The sequence below is a fragment of the Urocampus carinirostris genome, chromosome 16, assembly GCF_059441175.1.
Source record: "Urocampus carinirostris isolate Australia breed hairy pipefish chromosome 16, RoL_Ucar_1.0, whole genome shotgun sequence".
In the NCBI taxonomy this organism is placed as follows: domain Eukaryota; kingdom Metazoa; phylum Chordata; class Actinopteri; order Syngnathiformes; family Syngnathidae; genus Urocampus; species Urocampus carinirostris.
Window position 1 is genome coordinate 15,165,427 of NC_142364.1, and position 24,100 is coordinate 15,189,526.

At 39.1% G+C, this 24,100-nt stretch overlaps 1 protein-coding gene across 3 annotated transcripts in view; it reads right to left on the minus strand.

Moving 5' to 3' along the window:
• Positions 1 to 1,962: 1,962 nt before the first annotated feature.
• The window catches only part of clip1b (CAP-GLY domain containing linker protein 1b), a 39,850-nt gene continuing 17,712 nt past the window's right edge, over positions 1,963 to 24,100 (minus strand). For all 3 annotated transcript variants that reach the window (XM_088355514.1, XM_088355512.1, XM_088355513.1), the window contains 7 exons: positions 22,550 to 22,624; positions 18,027 to 18,112; positions 13,794 to 13,887; positions 11,487 to 11,646; positions 10,783 to 10,835; positions 8,764 to 8,876; positions 1,963 to 5,619 (listed from right to left, as the gene is read on the minus strand). In XM_088355514.1, coding sequence (XP_088211640.1) covers positions 5,388 to 5,619; positions 8,764 to 8,876; positions 10,783 to 10,835; positions 11,487 to 11,646; positions 13,794 to 13,887; positions 18,027 to 18,112; positions 22,550 to 22,624 — 813 coding nt within the window. In that variant the 3' untranslated portion in view covers positions 1,963 to 5,387. The remainder of the gene's footprint in view (positions 5,620 to 8,763; positions 8,877 to 10,782; positions 10,836 to 11,486; positions 11,647 to 13,793; positions 13,888 to 18,026; positions 18,113 to 22,549; positions 22,625 to 24,100) is intronic.

Genomic DNA, 24,100 nt, shown 5'->3' on the forward strand with positions numbered 1-24,100 from the left:
CAAAAATTTTTGGGGAGGTCTCCATAAGTTTTGCACATGTTGAGAAAAAAAAAAAGCCCATTCTTGCTTAAAAACAGCTCAAGTCCGTTTGTGCGCAGAATTTTTAGTCCCGGGACCCATCACTTTTCAGAGGTAAAATGAGCACTGCTGTTTAGGGTTAATAATAGTCTGTAGTTTGCAATAGTTTGTGATCTGTTCAGTCATTTGAGATTCCTTGCGATTAAGGGTGTCACAAATAAACATGAATTCAGGGTTATTGTCCTGTCGGAAAGTGAACCTACGTCCCATTCTCAGGTCTCTCGCAGACTCCCAAGTTTTCTGCCAGAATCGCCTTCCATTTGGATCCATCAACTTTAACGATCTTACTAGTCCCGGCTAAAGAAAAGCAACCCCAGAGTATGATGCTGCCACCACCATGTTAGACAGGGATGGTGTTTTCAGAGTGAGGTGCAGTGTTCGTCTTATGCCAAACGTAACGCTTCGCATTCACCTCAAAAAGTTCAATTTTGGTCACATCTGACCAGAGCACCTTGTTCCACATGGTATTTGTGTCTCCTATGCGGCTCCTTGCAAACTGAAAACAAGGGCTTTTTAACAGTATACTTCCAGGAAGAGCCTTTTTCTTGTCACTTTTTCATCAATGGCAGATTTATGCATAGTATGACGGATAGTTGTCTTTTGCACAGATCCTATATGATCAGGAGCCTCTTGGTTGTTTCTCTGTTTATTTCTCCCCATGCTTAAAAGTTTAGAGTAACAGCCTGGTCTTAATATGTTTGCATTGGTTTTCTGCTCTCTCCATTTTGATACTATTGCTCACACAGTGCTCCGGGAGATATATGAATGTTGCAAAATCTTCTCGTATCCCATTCCTGCTTCGGACTTCTCCACTTTATCCTGCCTGGTTTTCATTGGTCTCAGCTCAGGGATGCTGCTGGAAATGTGAATTTCCCTTCGGGGATGAACAAAGTATCTATCTAATGCTACCTGCTCTCCAGTGTCTCCTTTTACTGACCATTAAACAGGTGAATTTAAACGGAGACTTAATGACACACAGGTGCACTCTGTCATCATTAGTCATTTAGATCGATATTGGATCATTCAGTAGTCATCGGGAAACTTACGGAGTCAGTTTGGTGAGCTTAGAGAACAGGGGAACAATATATTTTTTTTAAATTTCCCATTCAAAATATAAAATGTTCAAATAATTATGTTCCACTTTACAAATGGTTTGCACATGTAGTTAATTCTTGGAAAACATTTTTTTAGCTTTAATTTTGAAGCGTGAAATGTGATAAAACAAAAAGGTTCATGGAGAGTCACTAGGATCTTCTAGAAAATTTGATTTGTCACCGACATCCTGGTAATCCTGGAAGGGGGATACCACATGTGCGGTCCCTTCTCAAGGTTTCTTCATTTTCCTCATGTTGAGGTTTTTTTTTGAGTTTTTCCTTGCCCTCATGTTGGTTCCAGATCAGGGGATAGTGTAATAATAGTCTGAATAGTCTGTGAAGCCCTTTGAGACTCTTTGTGATTAAGGACTATACAAATAAAAATGACTTGACATGTCTTAAAAGTTGACTGAGCCTATTTTAACCCTACACATGATTACCTGGTACAGGTACACATAGTGATTACATAGTAATAACAAGCAGTTATATTTTATTAATGTGAAATCGGTCTGTTATGTGCTAATCAGTATAATGAAAGTTCCTCTCAACTTCAAAAGGTTGGCGACCCTTGCAGTAAAAAAAATCTTTAGTTTTACAGATCTATTCGACCATTTCTGGGGATTCTTATACACCAATTTTGTCACATAAGATCCTTAATATATTCACTTGTGTGCCAGTGGAAGAAAACATTTTCTTTGAGAAAAAAAAAACAAAACAATGTTTTGCCCAAAAATGTTAAGAAGACACCGCCCTTGCATCAATATTATTTTTTAAAAAAAAGGGGTCAATGAAAAAGCTGCTCTGTTGTTTGTATTGAACTGTTAAAAGAGCACACGTACAATACATAGAAAAAGACATGAGACGACACATCTATTCTGTAGACGCCAGTCATAAAACGAGAGTATCACGTACAAAGATCACCATTTTTCTTCTATACAATAAACGTGAGGGCCTCTTATAAACACGGCAGAAAAATAAGCATTTTGTACATCTTAGCTGCATGATGGCAGTGTGCGCACATTTGTCACATAAGCTTTTGATTCGTACTTACAATTCTTTAACGAGTGACATTATGGAATGCGTTATGATACAAAATATTTTGATACGTGGTGGTTTCTATTAGCATATGGACAACTAAACGGTGTGTATGGAAAAACTGGTTTCGGGAGAATTTAAGCATCCGTTTCCCCATTTTGATTTCGATATGTTCATCGGCTTGTGCTTTACAATAATACAAAATTCATGATTTCCCTCATATCCGGCTTTGCAGGTACTAACATAGGCAGAAAAGCTAGTTTTGACACCAAACCTAAAACAAACAAACAAATCTTTACACGGCGAACATGACAGTCACGATAATACGTATGTAGACTAAAAGTGACAATGTGTGAATTCAATTCGAGTGCTTAAAGTGAGCAGTGCATAGACGGTGAGTAAAGCTGCTACAGTCGAAAGGAATGGCGCTGGCTAGCTTATCCCGCTGAGGAAGTTAATGGAGAGAGCGGGAACAACAATGTAAGGAAACATTAAAAAATAGTTTGAAAACTGAATAGCTAAGAATTTAAAGCAGGCATGTCAAACATCAGTTTGTTGTTTCCAGATGACACAGCGCTTGTGGCTGATTCTGAGGAAACATTGAGAAGGTTGGTCATGGAGTTTGGAAGAGTGTGTGATTGGCGTAAGTTATGTGTGAATGTTGGGAAGAGTAAGGTGATGGAGTGTTCATGTGATGGAGTGGACATGGCAGTAGAAATAAGGTTGCATGGCCAGGTGCTGGAAGAAGTTGAAAGCTTTAGGTACTTGGGTTGTGATGTGGCTGCAGTTGGTGGAATTGGAGTGCGAGGTATTGAACAGAGTGAATCAAGGAAGCAAGGTTTTGGGTGCTCTGAGGAGAGTGATGAGCAACAAGAGTATGGATGTAAAGGGATGACTATATGAGAGTGTGATCATGCCGACTGTGTTGTATGGTGCAGAGACTTGGAGCCTGAACGCAGATTTGAGAAGGAAATTAAATGTTTTTGAGATGAAGTGTTTGAGGAGTATGTTAAGAGTGACAAGATTGGATAGATTGAGAAATGAAATTGTGAGAGACAGAACTGGAGTAGTCGTGGAACTGAGCAAGCGTGTTGATGAGAGAGTACTCGGTTGGGTTGGACACATGGAGAGGATGAGGAGCAGCTGCTGAAGAGGATCTACAGAGCAGAAGTCAGTGGAAGAAGACCAAGAGGAAGGCCGCGATTGACGTGGATGGATGGTGAAATGAGTGCACTGCAAGAAAGAGGTCTGAATCTAGTGAAGGCTAGAGCTCTTATTGGTGATAGGAATGAGTGGAGAGGATGTTTGGGCACGTTCTAAGGGATGGGCAGGGCACCTACATGATGCGGCAGGGGTAAACCAGTGAAAGCTGTGGGGCCCTGCTGTTGAACAAAAGAATGTGTTGTGTCACCCTGACCCGAGTGACATGGCCGCTTTCTCGTGTCCCATTTCATCTGGAGGGACGAAAGCATGACCAACTTGGGTGCCAGGGTGCTTAACTTGTTTGGGTGTTTGGGCATTTGAGTTGGCCATGGTCCAAAAATTTTTGTGTGTTTTTTTGCCAATTTTCCCTTTTTTATTTTCTTTGTTTTTGAGTATGTGTTTGTCTTGCTGTCGGTCACCCCTCTCGAGGCATATGACCAGGGTAGATAGATGCCAAACATATGGATCCGTTTAATTCAGTCCGCCATTCATTTCTGAGTGTCTTAAAAAAATCAATTTTCTAGCTCATTTCTATCGAAGTTATGATTTTATTTTTTAATGACAATGAAGCAAGTACTCCTTCCCACCGCTAGAGGGCAGTAAGGGTGTAAAAGAGCTGACATACTGTCTGGTTTTATGTTAAAGACATTATTGTGGTATTTTCTCTGCTTCATTAGGCCCAGTTTATTTATCTCTCACAAAGGTTTCAGATCCTCAAACCAATTTTAATAACACAGAGACAACCCAAGGAAATACAAAATGGAGTTCTGATATGTTGATTTCACTTATTAAGGCCCTATGTGAAAAAGTAATTGCTCCCTGAAGCTAATAGCGAGTTAATAAATCACTTTGGCAGCAATAAAAGAAACCAAACGTTTACGATAATTAGTAATGAGTATTTCACAACGCTATGGAGGAATTTTGGCCCACTCTTCTTTGCAAAACTGCTTCAAATCTGCCACATTCGAGGGTTTTCTAGCCCGTTTAAGGTCACACCAGCATCTCAATTATATTTAAAACTGGACTTTGACTTGGCCACTCCATTTTATTTCTATGTATTTCCTTCTGTTGTCTCTGTGTGTTATTAAAATAGGTTTGATAATCTGAAACCCTTGTGATAGTCAGGAAGGGGGCAAATACTTTTTTCATAGTACTGTTGTAGTTGGATCTGATGTACTGCCCTTTCACTGCTAAAACTCTTATTTTGGATTCATTATTTCAATGCAGTATGAAAATGAGGTAAGCATATTTATTTTCATAGCTCCCACTTAAGTTTATGTTTTGGTGAGTTGGTACAGATGTAAAGCAGCTTTGCCTCAACTGGTACAATAAAATAATTGTTAGCACATTTAACTCTAAAAACGAAAATCTTTTTGCCATTGCTTGTGAATAAATGCGTTCAGAAAAGATCCCTTTTCATTCATGATTTTATTTTGTAAGGGGGGGAAGCATATTCTAATTATTATTATAAGTATTTGGCGTTAACATTTTTTTTCTGAGAAAATAAAGGGCCCAGAAGCCAAACTCAGTTGGACATGCCTGATTAAAAGGATATGTTATTTTTATTAGAAACTGCAACATTAGTGAGAGTAGTAAAAGTTATTTGAATATTAAAATATAAATAGTAGGTTACTTTATTTGCCCCGGTTTGTTCCATTTTTTGTGCTTTGTATACGGAATGTGCTGTCAATGCAACTTAAACAACAAAAGGTTGCATAAAATCACAAACTGGTCATGGTTCACTCCTCAAAGACAAAGGTATCTTTGATATTATGCCGGATGCCTTGCCGAAAACTGGCGTTTTTGTCCCCGATATTCTTTTAAAAACGTCAATGGCATTGAATTCAAACTGGATCTTTGATGTCTGGAGACGTGAATGAGTTGAAAGCACAACTAATGGTTGCTTTTTCAGAATACAGTAGCCCCCCCCGAGACGCGGCGTCCCCGCCCTAAGGATATTGCCGCGTAGTGGAGGGGCTAGAACGTGCGGTCGTCGGTGCAGGACTCGGTGGCGTGGCCGAAAACCTCGCAGACGTCGCAATACGGTCGCTCGTGCTCGCGTTGGCCCCGGTAGCTGGAATGCGGCACGGCGTCCGGACTCTGCGCCTGAGTCGGGCAGTCCTCGGTGTCGTGCTGGTCGAAGCAGTCGCAGATGTCGCAGAAGAGACGCGGTGGTGGCGGCTTTTTGTCGGGCTTCAACTTTGCCACGCTGGAAAAATGAGATTCGGATCTTATCTATTAAGTTAATTCGTACAACTGATGAATTTATATCCAGTTATGGAACAAAAATACCCAAAAGTTACTATAAATTCCAGACTACAGAGCCCACCTGATTCAAAACCCCTTAAATAAAACTACGCTTTGTTTTTGTACAAGCCGCACCAGATACTAAGCCTCAGGATTAAACAGCCATGAAAATGAACTCGCTCAAGTCCATTTCTTCCCGTTTCACGGAAATCCTGACTATCAGGGTCATCAAGGCACCGCTTCCTGTGGTGTGTCTTGGGCAAGTACAGAACGTTGGGTCAAATAAACCACAATATTGGATTGCTCCATGTTTGATCCGAACTTCTATTTTCAACCCAACTGTTTTAAGGGTGAGAAACATGTAACAGTTAAAGAAACAGCAAAAAACCTGATGGGCAGCTGGATGGTGAGTGTGGAGCCCCATGGTATGGAGGTCTATGGTTCAAATCCAGCTACAGCAGAATTTTGTATATGCCTGAGTTTCCCCCCGGGCACCACAGTCCAAAAAACATGCATGCCGGGTTAATTGGCCAGTCCAATTGTCCCTAGGTGGGATGTGCTCCAACACACCCATGACCCTATTGAGGATTAGGGGTGCAGAAAATGGATGGATGGAAAAAAATCTTGTTGCTAAGCATAGGGTTGATAAAGGTATAAGGTAAAGGAGTCAGCTGGATCTTTTTGGGACCAAATCTGGTTAATACGCATCGCGCAAAGTAAATCATTTGTTAAACTTACAAAAAAATCAGCTGGGAAATGTTTAGTACACACAGCTCACACAACATCCACCCCGAAGAAGAAATCCGCTTCCTCTTCCTATTTTGTGTGTAAACATTCTATACTGTATCTCCAGTGCTCTAAGAAGTTTGACATTTTTATTGTTTAATATCTCGTGCATCCATTCAATATGGTTGGTGTTACGTGTAAAGAAGAGGCGAGCCGTTTCTTTTGAAATTAAAGTGGAATAAGGAAGCTTGATGCGGTTGAGAAAATGGTTGGATCGCTTTTTTCGGCCACTTTTTACCATGGAGAAGGACCTCTTGAAGCCCAAAAGAAAGTTAAACTTAACTTTATCTTCATAGAGCATATTATTTTATGAAATGTTTATTTTGTTTAGTACAAAACAATACAGGTTACTTATAAAAGCCTTAAACATACTCATAAACCTTAAACCTACAAAATATAGCACTGAAGCAACTTACCAACAAATTCAACTTAAGAACGATTGTCTCGTTCGTAGGTAGGGCAGCGTCTGAATACATAATTGCTTAGAATCCTTCTAACTAGTAGTGTTGACTGATTGAATTTGTTAACGTGGCAGCAGGTGACTATCAGGTGTAGTTTTCCTATCAGGCCGAAAATCGTTATGTCACATTAGGCTGTGATCAGTCCAATAACTGTCAGCCCTATAATTATCAAATAAGCCTCCTTAGTAACTACTGTAAGCATGAACACTATAACGATTTTTTTTTTACATAGTACTAGCAATACTAGGTCTTACTTTATCATGTGCGTAGTAAACAGTACTTTCCGTGGGTGAGGCCAGTAAAGAGTAGAAAACAACTAAAAAGCTATATTATTCAACACCATTGGCAATGACTAGTCAAACCAATATTGTGCAGCTTCCGGAAAATATAGCTCGCCTTGACAGAAAGCAACAAGGTGGGTACTGTATTTAGAGAAACTAAGGATAGCAGGGCTAGCTACCAACCCATACCTTCTTCCTCCTGACATATTTACACATCCAACCAAATCGTCCAGATTTCAGTCCAGGCGATCTGTACCACTTTATTGTAAACGGAGTATACCCATACACCGGTGCTAATCTAAAAGCTTATAAAAGTCTGAATGCTTACCAGTCCTTCATAGCTTCAGCACGTCAAACAATCTGCCATATTATTATAAGTTAACCATGAACGTATTACATTTACTCTCCACCCTCCAAAGTGAGTTCACTACTGGTGAACCTAACATTAGCTGGCTCATGTTACTCGTTAGCAATGTTTGCAACTCAGATTCTTAGCATAAATTCAACTATTAGGTTTGTTTCTGCAGTGGCACTAGCAAACCTATTAGTAGCTACATTGAGTATCTTTGACGTGACTCATACCTACTTAACAAAATACCTTGGAAAAAGATAAAACATACCTTAACGTATGTATAAAAAAACCTCGCTGCAAATACTGGAGTACTTTGAGGGATGCTATATTGATTGTAGATATTCATCACCATCTTCATCAAAAGGGCTATCATAGAATTCCAAATTGGGCTTAAAACCTTGCCGGTTCGCACAGCAAGAATTCGCCATTGTAAAAAGTCATGCTTATATTATTCTGTTGTGATTGATATTTGTTTCAACTCAACTGTTTATTCAATTACTATATTCAACTGCACCCAGCTCAAGTGCTTCAGCCATCTGTCACGGCGCTCATAATTCCTGGGAATGCAACACGACGTCACTTGCAAAGAGTCTATATGTTAATGCCAGATTAAATAATATTGACTGCTGCGCTAGTTGATTGAGATCTACAGTTGATTGAGATCGACATCTTAGGATAGAATCGGCACACGTGTTACTTTTCTGTAATAGACATTACCCCGCCGCTTTTGCCAAGATTGCAATAGTACTCTATAGGGAAAATGGAAATTTTGCTCATCCATTTCATGCGCGTCACTGATTAGGTGACGAGGCATTCGGCTGCTGAAGGGAGTCATAGTTACTAACTCTGTTTACTCGCGCTTTATTGAATTTCTCCACTTTGACATTCAGAGGACTTGGCAGAAATTGCAAATCTTTGTTTTAATTAAACAGTCGGATTGAACTGGTCTGCACCAGTTCTAAGATAGCTGCTAGGAGCAGACGGACGACGCGGGGAGCGCCGCAGAATGGACACGCAGCCCCAACAGGCACCACAGCTGGGGAGGTCCTGGTGCGAATCCGAAGTCGCCGCCGAGACCCTTTTAACCATCAGGCTCCCCCAAAAAAAAACGGATCGTATGTTAAGCGGCAGTGTTGAGAAATTAGCTGCTTACAAGTCCGAAATTTATGGTAAACACCCAAAACCTTGCTTCCCATACACAAATTGAACACATTCTGCGTGCTTACTTGTCCGTTCCGTCGTTGACAAAGAATTCAGTCAAGGCCAGCTTCTTTAGTTTGATTTTTAGCTCTTCATTCTTGCGCTGCAGGTCGACAATAACGCTGTTCAGGAAGTTGATCTGACAGAGGAAGAAAATATTGGTTGTGGTTACAAATGAATGGCCAAGACATGGCCAAGGGATATATAAATATGTGAATGAATAAAATATAATGGATACAATGTATGTCACAAAAAATAATGGGGGGAAAATTGAAATATATATATAACAATAAAATCAAGTAAATGTAGAAATAATAAATGTAATGACAAATATACAAGATAAATGTTATCTGTAAATAAGATTATTTACATTTTTTAACCACGGTATATTTTCTATTGATGTATTTATGTCACAGGAGGCAGGTGAGGCTGTGCATCACGGAAATACCCAATTTAAAATATATGAAATGATTATATTGATTCAATCTAAGTTTTTTCTTATTTTTCATCACAATATTTGAATTTTCTTTTTCAAAATCACAGAATTTTCATGTTATATTACTATTACAGTTAGTCTGTAACATATATATTCACTTCAAAACGTGTACAACGTATAACACTTTTCGTACGAGGGACAAAACACATTTTCTTGTTCACTGGCGGCAGACAACAATGTCATCGTAGATTGCTAATGAAGATGAAGTCTGCCAAATCCTGCACTAACATATGGTAAACAACACTAAATTTACCGCAAGTGGGAAAGTAACGAAGAAAGATGCTGGAAAATTTATTCTTGTTGTTTATTTTGTAAATAAAAAAAGTTTTTACTCTACATAATCCGTCTTGCTGTAAGCGAATAGGTGCCGTGTTGTGTTTGAAGGGTTTATTATCGCTTAAGAAGGGGAATTGTGATCAATAATAAGGGGAGAAAGTGGCTGAGGTTGACACGTTTGTTATTTATTTTGGACAAACATAGCATTGCGAGAATTGGCGTTGAGGGGCATTCAACTTTGGCGAGGTTGTTGGGGCCTTGGTTTGTTAAAAAATGCTGGAAAAGCACCAGGGAACCACGAGGGAGTGCCAAAGAGCCACATGGCCGCATGCAGCTCCAAAGCTGCTTATAAACAAAAAACAAATTTTGTTTTATTGTTTATTATCAGTTAATAGATTTTGTTGTTGTTTATTGGGAGTGCATTGACACCAAACCTAGCTAAAGACACTCTCAGAAGTACAACTATGTTAATTTTCAAGAAAATCGGGTCAGCTGTTTGAAAGCCTATAAGCGACCCACGCACGCACACCGCGATTTAGAATTAAATTGAGATGGATTAGATTTAGATCAAATGAGATGGATTCAGATTTAAAAGTGTATATTAGATACAGTAGATTTAGAAAAAATAGATTTAGATGGCTGCGATTGGCTGGCAACCAGTTCAGGGTGTCGCCTGCCCACTGCCTGATGATTGCTGGGATGGGCTCCAGCACCCCCGCGACCCTACTGAGGATAAGCGGTGCAGCTAATGAGATGAGATGAGAGATTTAGATGGATTCAATTAGATTTAGATCATATATATAAGATTTAGATTAAGATTTACATTAATATTTACATTAAGATTTAGTTCAAGATTAGATTTAGATTAGATTTAGATCCGATCTGGATCTGATTGGGATCCGAATAATAGACTATATTTAGATTAGATTCAAAGTGATTATGGATATATTAGATTTAGATGGATCGACTTAAATTCAAATAGATTGGATGAGATATATTTGATTAAAATTACATTTAGATTAGATAGGTAAGTTTAATATTTAGATTTGTTGGATCAGATTTTGTTAGATTGGATTTAGACACATTAGATTTAGACACATTAGCTTTAGATATAATAGTTAGATGTAAATTAGATTTCGATTAGCGAGATTAGATTTAGATGGATTAAATTTCGATTAGATAGATTAGATGGATTGGATTTGGATAAATTAGACGTAGATATTTTAGATTCAGATTTTAGCCCTCCATAATGGGCATTGGGCATCCACTTTACCTGTCCTTCTGCAAAATCCTTTTCCTCTCGCAGCTGCTTCACAGCGTTGTCGCCTGCACGGGGAAGTGTTGAGTTAGTTAAGAACACCAACCACTGATTTCCCTCATCATTCTTTAATCTGATGAGATTAAATTGAATGAAACAGTGCTTCTTAACTGATCTGCTTTCAGGAGCCACCTTGCCACCCAAATTAGAAGCCACAAGCCAAATTAAGAAAAATAATTCCACTTCCCAAATGTATTGAATGAAAAGGACTGTGCTGTTTAAGTCAAATATATGGTTGGTTTGTTGGATCCCTGTTTTTTTTTCATTATATAATGAAAACGGTGAAAGTAAGAAAAAGACTTACAAATAAAGTCCAAATACTAGCCCAAACCTCAAAAAGATTAAAAAGTAAAAGTATTTGAGCATGTCAAGAAATTAAGAGCACGCGCGACAAAAGGAGCTACAATAATGATTTAAGCCAGAAGATTGCATCAACCAGTCCAATATTTTACAGGTACAGACACCACCTTTAGAAGTGCAATAGACCCTCAGTTATTTTTCTTTCCTTAGCATTATTTTACCAGGGCAAAGACCTTCGACCCGCTAAAACAGGTCCACGACCCAATTTCGGGTCCCTACCTACCAGTTTAGAGACACTAGTCTAAAGCGACATCAGTTACAGGCAAAAATATTTCCACAATAAATATGTTCAACCCCACCAGAAAGCGAGTCGTCTGGTTTTCCGTCCTCCGGGCGTCCCATGAGCCTTTGCTCCAGCTCATAGACACGCTCCTGCAGCTGGAGCTTGTCGTGCTCCAGTGTGTTTACGGCAGAACGCAGCGTCTCGGTGACGGCCTTCTGGTTTCGTAAAGCCGCCACCTGACGGGAGAAAATAAATGATTATAAAGAGGGAGAAGCAGGGTTGAGAGGTTATATTAGAAAAGTAATCCCGTACAGTAACTAAAACCCCTAGCAAAAAGTATGGAATCACCAGTTTGGGCAAGCCCTCACTCAGAAAAAACTCGGGCATTCGGAAACACCAAAATAAATTCAGAAAAAAACATTGCATTGGTCAGTAAATGTTACTATAATAGAATAAGTGTAGAGAAATAAATATGGAATCACTCAATTCTGAGGAACAAAATGTGGAATCATGAAAAACAGGCAAATAAATAACAATCAAAACATATGACTAGTATTAGGTTTCACCACCTTTGGCTTTAATGACAGCTTGCAGTCTCTAAGGCATGGACTTGATAAGTGACAGTGTTCTTCATCAATCTTGTGCCAACTCTCTTTGATTGCAGTTGCCAGATCATCTTTGCAGGTCTGATGAGCCTTGCTGAAGACAATTTTTGTCAATTTCCACCACAGGTTTTCAATTGGGTTGAGATCTGGGCTATTGGCAGGCCATGAAATTGACTAGATGTGTCTTTCTCCAAGGAACGCTTTCACCAACTTTGCTCGGTGGCATGATCCATTGTCATCTTGGAAAACGAGTTCATCATCCACAAACCTTTTTTTTAATTGTAGGAATGAGAAAGCTGTCCAAAATGTCAATGTAAACCTGTTGACCACAGCCATCTCCCCAGTGCATTTGCCTGACATGCAGCCACATATCATTAGGGATCGTGGGAATTTGGATGTTTTCTTTAGACAGTCCACTTTTTAAATCTCACTGGAACAGCGCCAAACAAAAGTTCCTGCATAATCACCTTGTCCAATGCAGATGTGAGACTCATCACTCATCACAACCTTCTTCCGGTCATCCACAGCCCATGATTGCTTTTCCTTAGCCCACTGCAGTCTTTTTCTGTTGTGTTTAAGCATCAACGATAGTTTCCTTTTAGCTTTCCTATATGAAAATCCCATTTCCTTTCTGCAATTTTGCACAGTTTTGTCACATACATCGACTCCAACTTCCTCCCATGTCCTAGACATTTGTCTCGTTGTGCATTTTCTGTTTTCAAGACGTATGGCCTTTAATTGTTTGTTTTGATGCCGACATGTCTTCCTTGGCCTACCGGTACGCTTGACTTCAACAACCTTCCTATACTGTTTGTACTTGGTCCAAATATCCGATACAGCTGACAGTAAAACGCCCACATCTTTGGCAACCATACGAGTAGAGTTACTTTCTTCAAGAAGTTTGACGATCCTGTCTTTGGTCTCAAGATCTTGTTGGAGCCATGATTCTTGCCATTCCACTTAGTCCAGGAGTCCTCCAAGGTGTGATAACTGCACTGTTTTTTACTGCTGATTAATGAGAAGACTTAATCTAAGCCAGGTGCCCAATTAAGGAAAGGAAATTGACTTGAGTGTGTCCTTATTTTCTGCTCAAAATGCACTGATTCCATTTTTTTCCCCTCAGAGTGGAGTGATTTCATATTTATTTGCCTGCACCTTCTCTATAAAAGTAACATTTACTGACCATTGCAGTGTTTTCTCTTAATTTCTTTTAGTATTTCTGAATGCCAATATGTTGCACTCTGGAATGACCTTACGATTGTTTCATGTTTGTGATCTGAGTTTTTTCTACAGAATAAAATGTCTGAGTGAGGGCTTGTCAAGACTGGTGATTCCATACTTTTGCTACGTGTTGTAGTTACCTGCTCATGTAATCAGTAACGTAATCCAAATAGCTTAATATTGCAGAATTGTTGCTTGATTACTTTCAAGTACTTTCGGATTACTCCCATACCACAAATGCTACAAAACAGAAACAAAATAAACATAATATAAATAAAATTAGTACATCTTGTAGCTAAATTAGCAATCTCATCTTGAAAAAGAATTGGAGGAAACCAAGGTCATGCATGTTTTTGGAATTAGGGAGGAAACCGGAGTGCCCGGATGAAACCCACGCAAGCACGGGGAGAATATGCAAACTCCACACAGGAAGGTTCGATCTCATGACCTCAGACCTGTGCTGCACACGTGCTTACCACTGCACTGCCATTCTGCTAACGGAATACAATTACCATTTTTTTGTATCCTATCTAACGCTGATTAATGTATTCCGGTACCTCGTTCCTCAACGTTTCAAGTTCGCCGTCTTTGTCGTTGCTGACCGTAACATGAGAGTTCTGGTTGCCAGGGTCAGCAGTAGACATCTTCTCCCTGCACACAGAAAAAAAAATGAAATTTTAATTAATATTTATGTTAGAAATAAGATCGGGCCTAAAGAAATCCAGCCCGATTCTGCCGATTAGCTTGATTTTGAGGGACTGAGCTCGAAGTAAACCCAAATTTTCACATTTTATGTAAGAGGAAGAAGGGTGATTTTGTTTCTTTTTTTCCGTGGAAGATCCCAGCAGCAACTATCGGCCGAGCAGCTTGCATGGTGTCTGGATCTTCCACAAAGCAAAAGGAACAGAACACATGACGAGTGGATAATTACAAAAAAAAATCTGCGAGAGAGAAGCCCGGCCTGGACCGACTAAATGATTTTATGCCTGAGGGCTGGATTTTTGGGCCCAGACTCAATATCTTAGCTCTAGTTTAGGTCAGTTTTCATTTTTAGGAAAGAATCAAGTCTTTGTCCTATAACTTTGAGAGTCAGACAATCAAGTGTTTGCTCTGTAACCTGCAGACGTTTTTTAAGTGTTTAAAACAGGGGTCGGGAACTTTTTGACCCAAAAGAGCCGTAAAAGCAAACCTTTTTTTGTTTGATTTGTTGAGCCACACTATATTTTTTAAAACAAAATTCAACAAAATCACCAAACCCGCTCTCCAGACAAAAGCTATTTCTTCAGCACATGTTATTTCACAACATTTGTTGGTTTCAAAAAATTTTATGAAATAATAATAATTCCAGAGCCTGTGTACCATATTAATATAAATATACCACTTAAAATTTGACTCCCTCCTGCAGCTACTTAAGAGTGTTAAGGCGCATTTTGTCCTTGATAATTTTCAAAACAAGGAGCAAACAAAGTTCTTTTGTAAAAATGTCACAAAATAGTGCAAACAAAGAGAACAAGAAACAAGAACAAGAAAATAAAAAAGGGAAAAAGTATAAAAAAAAAACACACAAAATTTTGGGGGGACCATGGCCAACCCAAATGCCCAAACACCCAAACAAGTTAGGCACCTCGGCACCTAAGTTGGTCATGCTTTCGTCCCTCCAGATGAAACGGGACACAAGAAAGGGGCCAAGTCCCTCGGGTCAGGGTGACACCACACACTCTTTTGTTCAACAGCAGGGCCAGACAGCTTTCACTGGTTTACCCCTGCCGCATCATACAGGTGCCCTGCCCATCGCGTCCAAACATCCCACTATCCTTTTACAACACCTCTGCACTCATTCCTATCACCAACAAGAGTTCTAGCTTCCACTAGATTTAGACCTCTTTCCTGCAATGCACTCATAAACACTATACATCCCGTCTATCGCGGCCTTCCTCTTGGTCTCCTTCCATTGACTTCTGCTCTGTAGATCCTCTTCAACATTCGCTCCTCATCCATCCACTCCATGTGTCCAAACCAACCGAGTACTCTCCTATTCACATGCTTGCTCAGTTCCACGACTTCTCAAATTGCATTATGAAATCATTCTTACCACCCTAAACAACATGTGAAGCAGTATTATAAAATTACAAAAGTTATATGTACTTGTGAAAAGAGCCATAGGTTCCCAGGCCCTTGTCTGAATTGACACAAAAATAAAAGAAGCAAGAAGTCTTTCTATTTTCAGAGCCAACAGCTGCTCTGCAACTAAAAAGCCACACTGACACACAAAAGCTCACACTGTGATGTCATTGCCGGAGCCAGGCAGCGCAAATGACGATAATTACATAACACCAGCAGAGGAAGCAGGAAGTGTTTGATTGCGTTTTTGTGACGATAGCTTGGCCAATTACATCCGACTGCAGTCCTGACATCATGTTGAGGGGTACCATGTTAAAACACGTGCACACAAACACACAGGGATATTCCAAGAAAGGTCCTCATAGCTCAGTGGTCAGAGCACTGGTCTTGTAAACCAGGGGTTGCGAGTTCATTTCTGCAGGATGAACATATTTTACAATTCACTATTCTTCTTAATTGAGTTATTATTTTAACTTAGGCAAGTTTTATAAGCACTACATTGTAATTATATTTTTTTTATTGCATATTCATACCGATAGTCTCTTTTCTCTTCAAAGTCTTTATAGTACATATATTACCCTGGAGTGCCATGTCTAATCTTGTTGCACACAACGTTTCACAACGTTGATATCAATGACAGTAAAGGCAATTCTATTCTGTAATTCTATTCTGTTCTAAAAATAAAAATAAACATCAGGTGGATAATCAACACAGAGAAATTTCTTAATTTGACTAAATAATGATGCAATTTCCTAAAAATTAGACCTTTGCTCATCAGATAATCAATAAACGAACATTTCACCAAAAAAAGAATAAACAATATCAGTGTCTGAAATAACGTCTGCCCGGACGCCCAGGGCGTGCATCTTTTATGTCGGGCGTAGAACTTTTCAAAACGTTTCTGCCCCGGGTGGCTGACAACTTTTTCAAGGAAAAAAAAAAAAAAGTTTTTTTTTTTTTTTTTTTTTTTTTTTTTTTCCCCAAATCAAACGTTTGCTTTATTTCCATTTCGAAATCTTCGTTCGGTCTGGAAATTTTGGTTCGTTTGGCAATTTGCATACTCGGCAGCCAATCAGAAGCCCGCATTGAATAACTTCGTGCTTCCGGACTATCCCGAGCCTTATAAGGTCGTGCATTTGCATATCATTTTCCAAAGTAGGCGCACAGAGAACACAAAATAAATGGATGAGGGGTTAGGAATCAAGCCAAAACCTAAGCCCCAGAAGAAATATTCAAAAAAATCTAACAAAATATATGACGCTACAAAATGTAAAGCATCAAGGAAAGAGGAATTCACGTGGTTTGTAGCAGACGACGCAACACAAACATTGCATGAATGAAGATGAGTAAATACAGGTACATACTGATGGCAGATGGAAAACAGCGATGTCATATACATGTAATGAATGTTATAAGTAGATTTATAATAAATTTAATTTCAAAGTGTTATATATTCTGATTATCAATCCTTAATACTTTGCAACAATGTTGGGTTTTTTTGCGATTAGTCATCTTATTGCGTTTCAAGTTGTAAAAATGGGGCAGGCAACTTTATGCCTGGGCAAGCAACTTTTCAATTATCTGCCCTGGTGTCTGGTAACTTTTTGTGATGAGTTTCAGACACCGACATTATCCAATATTTCATATCAGATTTTTTATCAAATCGAAATATATAGCACTTATATCGCAACTCAAAGTGCATTATGAAATCATTCTTACCACCCTAAACAAACGCACAAAACGGTGGAAAAATCTTGCAACTTATTTTGTGTTTTTGTTTTTTTTGTTGTTGCTATATGGAAATGTGAAAAAATATCCAATATTGCACACAGTGAAAATATATACCTTGTAACTTATTTTGGGTTTTTAAATTGCTCCTGCTAAATACTATTGCACTTATTTTATTGACCTTTTGTTACAATGCGCTATTTTTTTTCATTGCATTATTATTGTTATAACTTAGGCCATTTTATAGGCACTATGTTATAATTATTACTATTATTTTTTTGACTATTTATCCAGATTGTCTTATCTTTTTCTCTTCAAGGTTTTTATTACACATGCCATGTCTGATCTTGTTGCACACAATGTTTCACACCGTTGATATCGATAACAATAAAGACCTATTCTTTTATATTCTATTCTGTGTTGAGTAATAAAATCAAATCCCCCAAAGAATAAAATAGAAACACATTCTTCATTGTAAGCAAGCAAAATAAAAGCAAATGTCTGAAAAAACATTCATGTTTGGCGGTTTTTGTTGAATTTTGTCTTAAAGTATATGGTTTAGCTCTCTGGAATGAAATGAAATGAAATGAAATGAAATGATCTGCATTTCTATAGCGCTTTTCAAGTCAATGACTTCCCAAAGCGCTTTACATTGTGCTTCACATTTCCCAATAGCGGCTGTGATCTGTGCAGCCATGTAAGGCGCTAACCTGCTTATTGGGGGTAATTGGGGGTTCAATGTCTTACCCAAGGACACTTCGACATGTAACACGGACAAGCCGGAATTCGAACTGGGATCCCTTAATCCTAAAACGATCGCTCTACCTCCTGAGCTATGTTTTCTTTTATGGCAATTTGGGTCAATAAAGGTTTCCTGACCACAGAGATAGACGATGCAGATATGCCCATGATAAATATAAGATATTTGTCGCGCTACTCACATGTCTTTGTGGAAGAGGTTCTGCTGTTCCCGAACGAGACTTAACTCCTCTTGGTATTTGCAATTTTGTTGTTTCAGCGTGTCCAACTGCAAACAAAAACACACGGGGAGGTTGGGAAACAGTATACGACATGAATAAACCACACATGATGACAAGTTGCATTGAGGTGGGTGTATCAGTGAATGCACACAGGAATGACACACATACAGTATCTTAAAAAGACTAGTTAAAGTACAAATAACGGAATAATTTTAGACAAAAATAACAAACTGAAGTTAATTCTAGACATAAGCAGATTAGTAAATATCTTTTGCCATTTTTGGGCAAAGCAGTCATTACTCTATGCTCTTAGAATATTTTCCAGTTCCAAGTTTGTTTTTTGTTCCTGGTTTCATGTTTGGAAATTTTTGTAGTTGCTTTACTTGTTTGGTCTTGGTTTTGTAAATGAAAACAGTTTTTGTTAAAAATATCCCTGCCTCCAGTTCCTGCCTCCTCTACATGGGTCCATCACGCCCAAATCAAAAACAGAATGAACCAACCACTAAAGAACCCAGGAAGAAAGTTCCACATTCAGTGGCATTGGCTTTTGGTTCCCATTTTGGCAGCAAGGAGAAGGCCCTCAGCAGGGCCTGGTTCCTGTCTCGGGAAAGGGGAGAGGACTCCTCGGCTGCGCATAACTTCCTGTCTTGGCAGCAAGGAGAAGGCTCCTCGTCTGCTCCTGGTTCCTGTCCTGGTAACAAGGAGACGGGCCCTCGGCCATGCCTGCTTCCTGTGGCAAGGAGAAAGCTCCTCGGCTGCACCTGGCTTCTGTCTCAGAGGTGAGAGGCAAGGACCTTCAGTCGTCTTGTTGCGTCTGCCTCAGTGAATCGTTTTCCCCCCCCCCCTTTTTTTCTGACGGAGCCGTCTGGTATCCAGGCCCGTTAAGGGGAGGTTATGTTAAAGTCAAGTAAGCCTCCTTCCACCAGAGGCCCCCAACCCGCTTGTCCATGTCCTGTTCGTTTCTGGGTTTTTTTTGTTACTTTACTCCTTTTTCCAGGTCCAGGTTTAGTTTTGGTTCCTGGTTTCCCGGTTAGACATTTTGTTAGTTGGTTTGTGGCCACTTGTTTGGCACTTTAGCCTTGGTTTTAAAATACAGTCCTTGTTTTGAGCACCGCTGCTTCTAGTTCCTGCCTCCCCACATAGGTCCATTATCCATCATCTACCACCAAACCTAAACACTTTGTGGCGATGACATTACATCCCATGTTTTTGTGACACATTGGAGGCTCATAGGCTCTTTGTCTGGTAAAGGACTTAGGGTTTTGTACATTTTTGTATCTATATTAAAATTATCCATGTATTTAAACAAATAAATAACAAGATGGATAAAAAATGAAATGGTTTCTTCCATCCCATCTATTATCTGTACCGCTTATCCTCAGTAAGTTCGCGGAGCCTGTGTCAAGCTGCAAGTAAATGCATTTTTTAGATGGGGAATGGGTTGGCGTTTGGACTGTAATTGATACAGTCCTTTTCTTACTTTCACTATTTTTATGCTACACTAAAAGAAAACTACTAAAACAAGAATTAAATCACTCTGCCTAACCCGCTTTCCTGCTTCCTAATGTGTTACAAGTCCCAAACAGCTCAGATTAAAGTAGATGTGCTCTGTGGAAATAATCAATAAAGGCTCTTTAAACTCAGTTGGGTATTGTTAACAAATACTAAATAGAGAAACTATTATACTTTTTAAGTCAAGTCGTGTTTATTTGTATAGCCCTTAATCATAAAAAGTCTCAAAGGGCTGCACAAATTTAAGGACACTTTAAACAACGCACCCCAAAGCATGGTACTTTTTAAGTGTGTTTAAAAATATGACATACCACCAGGACTGCCTTTGTTTTTTTTTAAATAAATATTTTTTAGGGCTGCGAGAGCAGAGATGAAAAATATGAGTCAGTCACTTTTTATTTAAAAGAATAAATAAATTAGAGGATCCCAGATGCCTCTGAACAGAACAGAACCTATTTAAGGCACTGTCATTTGCATAACACATGCAAATGTAGCATACAACTATTACATTGCAATGCTTCTGTATGTAGACTGGCTTCCTTAACTCATTCAATAATGTATTAATGCGTTTGCAAATCATTGTCCCTTAGTGCCAAAACAAACAAAAAAATGTTTTTTATTGCTTTATTGAAAAAAAAAAACTATTATAAAGGATTTGGTGCTGCTTATGAGTAAGTATCAAGCCTCTGGGAATGATTTCAGTGTGATAAATCACCATTAGCCCCGCGACCCTACTGAGGATAAGCGGTGCAGCTAATGAGATGAGATGAAATCACCATTAGATGGCAAAAGTGGCTTTGTTTAGATCTTTGTCCACACATAAATTAAGCCCAATTCCTATATCCAGCCAATGAGTTCGTGTAGGTGGCCCTATATGACAAGTGGACGTAGTGAAACATTGTGGTGAGAGTCACGATACATGAACAGATACTGACAGTTAAGTATTTAACAGAACTGTTTCCTTTCTAAAAACGATGACAAAGTCCCATCGTCATCCTCTGATCAGAGAAGGATGACATTACGTCCATGTCCCCAGGGAACGCGATTGTCGTGGTGACCGAAATCGTGTGATCAATTCACCGGAAGCATCAGGCGCTGAAAAGTTCTTGCAAAGTTCATGCATTGCTCATGCATAGTTCATGTGTCAACTGTTATTTTGCATTCAAAGTGCCCTTGTGGTGTTTATGGAAAGAATTGCTTAGATACTGGAGGTATCGTAAATGCAAAAAACAAAACGAAAACAGAGAGTTAGAGACGTATTATTTTCTAATGAAAGATTTCAAGCTTTCTTTTGATATGTCCTATGCCCAAAACGCTCCAGAACAAATCGTCTTTAAGCCTTCAGTCAAAATGGCAATTATTGGCTTGCACCGGCTCTCCCAATTGGAAAAAAAACGTCTGGCATGGAATGAGTGAAATACCAGTCAGTATCACTATACAGGCAGTGTGTCGTACCTGATAGGGGGGCGAATACATGCCTCCGGAGTAAGCGTGACGCAGCGCCGTGACGTCCATACCCGTGCCTTATTTCCACCCCCCTTAGAGACACATTGTCGCTACACATGCATCAATATAGTGCTTGCCCACTACTCACACCACCGATACTATGAACAGACTGCAAAGGAATCGGAACAGCATCCCGCTCCATCTCTCTCTCTCTCGCTCGCTCCCTCTTATTATGTAAGCTGAACTAAGATCCGCCTCCACCCAACGCTGGAGACAAGCGCCGAGCGGGAAGCATCAGCTGATGTTCACACGCGTCACAATTACTGAAACTCACTTGGGGACCATTTTAAAAATAGGAAGTTTAGTTTCAAACCTTATCCAGTGAAGAAAAGTATTTGAACACACAGCTGTTTTGCTATTTCTTCCACTTAGAAATCATGGAGGGGTCGGAAATTTTCATCGTAGGTGCATGTCCACTGTGAGAGGGATAAACTAAAAAGAAAAATCCAGTCTCTCTCTCTCTCTCTCTCTCGTCGGATCAGTAATAAAACATCAACGCCAAATATTTAGCTGTTTTTCAGGACAATGCTTTTTCAGTTAGCCCTCATTTGTAGTTTACCCTACCAATTATAATTGCAGATGAAAAGGGATATTTTTTAAGCATAACACATTTATTCAGAAACAATGGAAAAAAATGATTTCCATGTTTGTCAGTGAATGTGTTAATAATTTATTTTAACAGTTGAGTAAATGCAGCTTTACATCTGAACCAACTCACCACAAACATCACCAACATAAACTCAATTGGGACCAATTAGACAATGAATAAATAATTTTCAGTCCAAGACTCCTGGAAAATCCTGCACTCCGTGTTCACTGTTTTTTTTTTTTTTTTGTTGGAGTGCCATTTTGGGAAGTGTGCATTACCCGGAACTTAGGTTTTTGTGGTAAATAGTGAAGAAAGTTCGACGTTTTTTGAATTTAGTTGGACACGGCATGTAGCAAACGTTCATTTCAATCGCAAACACTGGATGTCAGCTTTTTTTAAACCTTTACTGCCCTCTAGCGGCGGGAAGGAGCATTTGGTTTGTATTTATTATTAAAGGAATTACAACTTTTGTTAGAAATGACAAAGAAGCTTACTTCTTTTTTTGGACATATTTAGACATTGATGCATTTATGAAAGGCCAGATTAAATCATCCACCGGGCTATACAAATAAATATGACTTGACAAAGGACAATTTTTGGGGATGCGCCTTATAATCCTGTGCGTATTATTGTGCGGAAAATACGATAATTTATCTAATATTTGTTTACATAATTACATTTTACAACGGTAACAGTTTAACTCTGGAATGAATCATTTGTCTATTATTCACAGTGTGTGAAATGAGGTTTGCCATGTGAGGATTACATCATCACACGCTGCGGAAGACCGATTCAAGAGCGTCATCACAAGTGTGCTCGTTTGCTTTTCTAAAGTGCGTAATGACTTTTTTGGATGCCGGATCCAATCATTTCCAACCTGAACCTCCAGAGCTTTCTTCTCATTGGTCATCTTCTCCAGGGATAAAGAGGTGCCCTCAGATGTCTCGACCGCCTGTGCGGGTGAGAAAGCAAACATGTGACTAGTACACTGATGTGACTTATTACGACTGCCTTTGCTGCCCGAGAACATGAAATAATGTGTTTTATGCTCAGCGTTCATTGAAGCGTGCACCAGAGCGGAGAGTACGTCCGCTCCCTGGGGGTGAAGGTGCTCTATTTAAAATGAGGAGCCCGGATCACTGGGTCGCACATACAGAATGTTGCAAAACAGTCATTCTTACCTTAATGACAGAAAATTTTGCTAATTTTAATTTAATTTGATCTTATCTGAAGTTATTTTATATTGTTTTCCTATTGAGGAGGAAAATAAAAAAACAAAATAACAGTAAAACAATAAACTTAAAGGTGAGGTGCATAGTTTGAGATGTCTCTCGAAAGTTTAAATTTAAATATTTTCTCGATTAAGTATGTGTTAACAATGCCCAACTGAGTTCAAATAGCTTTTCTTCATTATTTCCACAGCACCTATCTGTTTTGAATAGTCCAAATACCAGCCCAAGCCCCAAAACAATTAAAAAGGAAGAGTTTATTCGAGCGCATCTAAGAATTTCACATCCTTGCACTCTCAACAAAAAGAGCTTGACAGAGGCTGCAATGATGATGTAAGCCACATGATGGCATAAGTTACAGACTCCACCTTTAAAGGAGCTATGTATATGGGATTTGGAACTTTTTTAGTTGCGCCCTTTACCTCTGATTGTGTCATTATTGCAACATCTGTCAAACTCCTTACATGATGCACATGTAAGTACATGCATTTCTTGAACGCGGTTTATTAAACTCTTCTTTTTTTGTTTTTCTTGGGGTTTGCATCTGCGTTTGAACTGTACTTGAAGCGAGCCTCTTCTTGCTTTCACAATTTTCATGATACACTATGTAGAGCAAATAAACCCAACACAAAATTGACTTCCAAGTAACTCAGAACTTTGGAATGGATAGAACGACTGTGTCCCCTTTTGGACAGTTCCTGAACATAACAATTCACCATGTACCATAATGAAATTTGATAACATGAAGTTTGAATGTCATTAAAACATCCAAGGCTATGTATTGATAAAATAAAGTTCTCATCATACGTAATTATGTCGATTGGAGGGACATTCTCAAGTACAGAACATTACGCAAATTTCTCACTACTTTGACTTGCTAACAAGTTTAGAAACTTATAGACCGTTACCTAATACTGGTAAATCAGATATATAAGTGCACGCCTGTAGAGGCATGATCTGGTCAAGCGAGTATCAGATATCGTAGACTGCGCCAATAGAGGCATGATCTGGTGGTCCATATAAAAAGCGAAATTTAAAGCTAGAAAAATCCCTACAACAAACAAATAGAAATTTATAAAATAAAAAAACAGTGTGAAACACGTGGAATATATGTGTCGAGGAAGACACAGGTTGAATGTGCGCTTTTTGCATGAATAAAACTAGTATGAAGAGACCCTCATCATGGAAAAGTGTCAATC